At 36.0% G+C, this 6,000-nt stretch overlaps 1 protein-coding gene across 1 annotated transcript in view; it reads left to right on the forward strand.

The window, feature by feature from the left end:
* Positions 1 to 5,604, forward strand: part of PIGK (phosphatidylinositol glycan anchor biosynthesis class K) — a 114,336-nt gene extending 108,732 nt beyond the window's left edge. The window contains exon 11 of the mRNA XM_039257073.1: positions 5,155 to 5,604. Coding sequence (XP_039113004.1) covers positions 5,155 to 5,271 — 117 coding nt within the window. The 3' untranslated portion in view covers positions 5,272 to 5,604. The remainder of the gene's footprint in view (positions 1 to 5,154) is intronic.
* The last annotated feature ends 396 nt before the right edge of the window (positions 5,605 to 6,000 follow it).

Here is a 6,000-nt window from a genome sequence, read left to right on the forward strand (position 1 = left end):
GAGCTTTTCATGTAGATACTGAAACTTCTGAGATGCAGTGAATTGTTGTCAGTGCCCCTCTACCTTCTGACACACCCTTTACTGGGAACTGTATTTAAATGGATAGAGCTTTGCCTTGGGAGGGGGTGGGGGGAAGGGAATCAGTTTCACTACTTTGGCTGCCTCATATAGCCATCTTTCTATTGTATAAACACTATTTCTCTTCAATAGCAGGCTGAAAAAGGGAGAGAGCTAAAGTCCCTTCTCAGTTGACAAAATTACTGTGTTTCACAGAGCAGAGCAACCATTTGCATTGTGGGTAGTAATCAGAAAACTGGGCCACTATTAATTTGTTTGTAGACCTGCTTTCTAGGACTTCCATAGTGAAATTATCTGAGATTTCTCATCAGAGGTTAAATGAATTTTAGTAGAATGTGCTCTTGCCTTTTTCTGTGTCTTAGCATGTATTTTCCTGAAAAGATGGGAAAGCCTGCACTGGAGGATTCTACATAGATGCCATGTTAAACTAAGAGTCCAAGTTGTATTTAATTAATAATTCATTTGCCATTTTTTCTTAATCAAAATATGTAATGAATATACAGTGAAAAGTATTGCAACTGCAAATAGCCATTTTGAAAGGCCGAGCTTTGCTGCTTTGGTTAGCCTGTACAGTGTTATGCGAATACAGAATTCCATTATAATTTTGGAGTGATTACATATATTTCTTAGTCCTCCACTATGATCTTCAAAGCTCTAGCACTTTGCTGTTCTCTCTGGTCCTCTCCTGGGCATCAGTGGTCTAAATATGGGCTACATCTAGTTGAAGGACCAGGAACCAATGCCTCCAGAATTCTCTGAGCCAGTCTTTGGAATAACAGATCAAAATAGATGCCTGGACCAGTCTTGGGAGAAATGATGGTGACTTCCAAAGAAGCCATAAAGCCATAGTTGTCTTCTGTCTGGCACTTGTTTCTGGCTAAGTTTAAGGTCTAATGGTACAACTGTGACCTTAGGGAATCTATCTCATTGGAAAGTAACCAAAGTTTCTACAGCTGTAAAACTAAGATTGCTATTAACTACTTGACTATTAATAATTTCTAGTGAATCATGGAGCTTAAATAACGTTCCTTTTTTTTTAAAGCATGAGTTGGTTTAATACCACCTGAAAGTTACAGTACTTTTGAACTCTTGAAATTCATACCTCCTGAATTCTTTTAGCACTGAAACTTATTAAATTGGTTTATGGAACAATTGTCTGTATTATAGTCTGTTCTTCCATAGTTAAGAGTTTAATGCCAGATTTTGACAATATTTATTTAAATTTTTTAAAGTATTAACCTGGGGCAGTATCGGTAGAGTATCTGACTCTTGATCCCAGGGTTGTGAGTTCAAGTTCCACATTGGGTCTGGAGCCTACTTAAAACAAACAAACAAAAAAGTGTTTGTGTGTGTGTGTGTGTGTGTGTGTGTGTGTGTAAATACCGTATAGGGCACCCAGGTGACTCAGTTGGTTAAGCATCTGACTCATGGTTGCAGCTCAAGTCATGATCTCCTGGTTTGTGAGTTTGAGGCTTGCATCAAGCTCCATGCTCATGCTGACAGTGCAGAGCCTGCTTGGGATTGTCTGCATCCCTTTTTCTCTGTTCTTCCCCTGCTTGTGTTTTCTCTCTGTTCCTCTTTCAAAAATAAATAAACTTAAAAAAATTAAATATATAAATACTGAATAAATTGGAGACTCCTAGTTATCAGGGAAATTTTAATATTGTCCCCCCAATTAGGTCCATGCTTTTCAAGGGAATTTACAGGGAACATTTGTAAACTATTATATAAAGGTGTGTTTCCACTAATAACTAATATTAACATTAGTTATTAATAACTAATGATAAGATTTTCCCAGTTTATGGAAAAATAAGTTTTGGTTTAGTGTTTTCAACCTGTTAGGCATGAATTGTTTGACTAATAGAAAATAACATGACAAAAATGAAGCAGTAGTCGATCATGTTTAGTTCACCCACTTGTTTTTCATTGTCACATGCTTGTGATATTTATATTACTTACTTTTAATATAACAATGCTTTATATTAATCTGGATTTTCTACTGGAATTAAGGCTTTTCATAGTGTTTCACAAAGAACACCATGACTTCCAAAAGCTCTGCCATCGGAAATGGTTTGAGAACCACTGGCATTACCATCTTGTAAGATACTAGAGGGAAAGAACCTGGGTCGTCATCATCATCTCATCTATGATCAGAGCCATTGTAGGGTTTTGAGTAGAAAGTAACATGAGGAAAAATTGGATTATGATATTTTTGTGTTTGGGGAGTTTTCTGGAAGGAGTGTCGGGTGGGGAGGGTAGGAGTTGCCGTAGAGTGAATGTGGCATGTAACCACTGTAAATAATATTGTCAGTTCGGTTTATATTAGGCAGCTGATTAAAACTCTAGCATTATCATCCAGATGAAAATATTAAGGTGGATTTCTCCTATTATTTTAATTATTCAGTTTTGAAATGAAATGTATACAAGTTAAAATAACAGAAATTAGATTGATTCAAACATTGTTCTTGATAACTAACAAACACAAAAGAAAGTTATCTTAAAAGTACTTTCAATTTCATATCATCACTTTTCTAGGTAGGAACGGTTAGTTATAGAGTAAATTTTCAGAAAACACATCATTGTACTAATTGTGCATTCATTCATTCTTAGGAGGTCTGTGTTACAATGCCCATTTTATAAATTCAGAAATTCAGAGTGGAGAAGTGGCTTGGCAGTGGGCTGTCAGTGTTAAAAGTAAACTTCGAATCAAAGCAGTTGATTCTAAATCCCATGCTCTTTGAACCACACCACACCAAGCCCTCATTTTTAAGTTATTTAATTTTGTAAATTACAAAAGTAATGTGTGTTTAAAACAAACAATACTTACATGCATGCCTGTCAGGCTTTTATGTATATACATATTATATACAAATATATATGTGTATTTTAGAAAGATGTATCTATCAGCCATAGATAGATGGAAAAGAGAGGGGCATCTTGGAGGAAGAGAAACTAATAGTTAGGACAGCATTTCAGTGACCCTGAAAAGAAATGATAGGAGCTAGAACTAAGGTAGTGGCAGTGGTAATAGAAGACTTACAAAGGACAAATATGATGGGGAGAAAACATGTAAGAATTAGTAACTCATGGGAATGGGAAGGTCTGTGAAATGGGGAAGCTAAGAAGGACTTTCAGCTTTATCACTTGGGCAACATGGATGCCCTTCATGGGGATGAAGAGGTAGAAAACAGGGAAGGAAGAACAGAATTGGATGGAGGACTCAGGAATGAATTTGCTCTTGGCTGTAGTAAAGTTTGTGATCCTTTAGAATATCCAAGTAGAGATGTCTGTTAAATGTACATGAACATAGGGTTTAGTGTAGAGTTCCCTGTTAGTGATAGAAATTTGTGAGTCAGAAGCCTGCTGACAGAGGTCAAAACCAGGGTACAGGTATCACCCAGAGAGTTATTTAAAGGGAGAGAGTAAATGGCTGAAGGCAGACCTCTAGAGAACACTAGCATCTAAGGAGCAGAGAAGATTGAAAAGGAATGGTTAGAGAAGTAGAATAAAAACCTGGTGAGAGTATCACTGAAGCTAAGGGAGAACTTCAGAAGAGAAGGAAGCAATTGCCGAAAGATCGCCTAATTGAAAACCAGGCATTTCCATATGTAACTTCTGCATTTATAGAATTAAACAAAAAGTAGAATTTCATTGTATCTAAATATTCTTTTAAATCCTTTTAGTGGGTTTATAATGATGTATATATTAAGAAACTATCACGTATTTTAAAGCATAGATAATAAACATAAGTAACTATAGAATGTGGCAGTATTACTGGCATGGGCTTTATTGGTGAATTCTGCTTGATTTGACTTGTTTTATTTTTGAGTTTGCCTGCCTGCCTGCCTGCCTGCCTTCTTTCCTTCCTGCCTTCCTTCCTTCCGTCCTTCCTTCTTTCTCTCTCTCTCTCCCAGACTCCCTGCCTCCCTCCTTTCCTTTTGTAATATGATGAGTTTAGGATTGAGTGAAGAGCATTAGGAGTCCTGGTTACGTATGGGAAACCAAAGTATCTTCTAAGAGATTTATGAGCATTCCTTGGCTAGTTTACATGGTGACTAGAACAAATTTAAAATTTCAGATTACAGTTTCTCTTCACTCTATTCTATCTAAAATATGATCCTGGTGTCATGTGATTTTCATAACATAACTGTCCCTGCTACCAGTTCAGGAAGTAAAAGTCATAGGAAGATCATAATCACAGACCTCCAATTTCAGGGACATAGTGTAGCTGTTGAAATGACAACTAAATGGAGAAGACTGGTCTGCCTTTCCTTGCTGGACTAAGGAATATACAAGACACTTAGTTGGGTATTGAGGGGTGGAGGAATGGACAAGGAGATACAAAATGGACTGAGCCAGACTTTGTTTGCCCTCTGGAATTTTGCAGGTAGATAAGTGATAATGATAATTATATTACTAAATAGAAGTAAGAGTAGAAGGAACTAGAGATTCAAAGAAAAGAACGTATCAGGTGGGAAAATCTGGAGTAGGCATTTCAGTTAGTGAGTTTCAAATAGGCAGAATGGAGTAAAGAGCATTCTGTTAACAAGGGCGTAACATGACTAAAGGTATCGGCCCCCAAATAAGTATTTGTTGAATATCAGCACAGATGGAGTTGGCAGCAATTGTTTTTCTGATGATTTAATCAGTATAATGTATGTATGTCTCTTACATGCCAGGCACTATGGAAGGTAGGTGCTGGGGCCATATGCAAGATGACCCTCATAGAGCTATGTCTAGTAGGAGAGACAGATAAAACCAACAAACTAATGGATATATAAATTTGAAGTAAGAAGGACTGTTAGGCCACCAGATAGCTTGGGTGAAGAGAGATGGCTGGGTAGAGTAGTCAGTGAAGTCTCTTTGAAGGGCCAAAGTGTCATTTGAAACTGATCTCTGTAAGAACCACTTTGAAATATTTACCCGATTAGAAGTCTTTATCAGTGTTGCTATCCTAATACATTTAATTTGGCTAAATTACTCCCTCTTAAAACACAACCTATGAAATTTCTGTTTTCCATCAGTGTTTGCTTTATCTGTTGTTGTTAAATTTACCATGTCATCTTTGTTTTGCAGAAACCAAAGCTGAAAGATTGGCATCCTCCTGGGGGTTTTATTCTGGGATTGTGGGCACTCATTATAATGGTTTTCTTCAAAACTTATGGAATCAAGCATATGAAGTTCATTTTCTAGATGTGATGAATGAAGAAGACTGCATGGAAGACTATCACCTTGGATAAAATGTTATGCCATTACATTTTTTAAAAAAATACACTGTTCTGTGTGAATTGGGCAAAAAGTATAGGGATACTAAAATTGAATGAACTATTGACTTGATAACTTAAAAACAATTGTTAATGCAAGTGCTAAATATACTTTTTTTTGTTGTTCATGTTATTAAAATGATGGGACAGAGAGATCTTAATGGCTGTTTTTGAAAATAAGAATTTCCCCTAATTTTACTCCCTTTTCATTTGGAAAAGAAAAAAAGTGTGAAGACATTAAATTCTCACTAGCAGATGTAAACTTCTGTCAGTATTTTTGTGTTGTTCTCCTAGTGTTTTTTTTCTATGTACATAATTTTTTCCCAAATAAAGATAATATAAAATATATCATTCTGTAACTTTACTTTTCATTTTACAGTTTGTTATCAACCCGTGACATTCTTCAGAACACATTGTGAATGGTTGCACAGTATCCATTTTATGAATATCCAGTAAGCTATTTAACATTCTGCTCTTCTTGGACCACTTTGTTCTCCAAATCTTCCTTTAGTTCATTCTTTACTGTGTGAATATTTTACTGTAAGCCATTCATGGAATTCTGAAGCTTTAATTATAAGTAAGTGAAAAACATTAGTTCCTTAATTTAATGTACTGATAGTTTTGGGGACCTTATTTGCTGTCAGTTTATTTGGAAAAT

The sequence above is a fragment of the Hyaena hyaena genome, unplaced genomic scaffold (assembly GCF_003009895.1).
Source record: "Hyaena hyaena isolate Hyena2069 unplaced genomic scaffold, ASM300989v1 scaffold_601, whole genome shotgun sequence".
In the NCBI taxonomy this organism is placed as follows: Eukaryota; Metazoa; Chordata; class Mammalia; order Carnivora; family Hyaenidae; genus Hyaena; species Hyaena hyaena.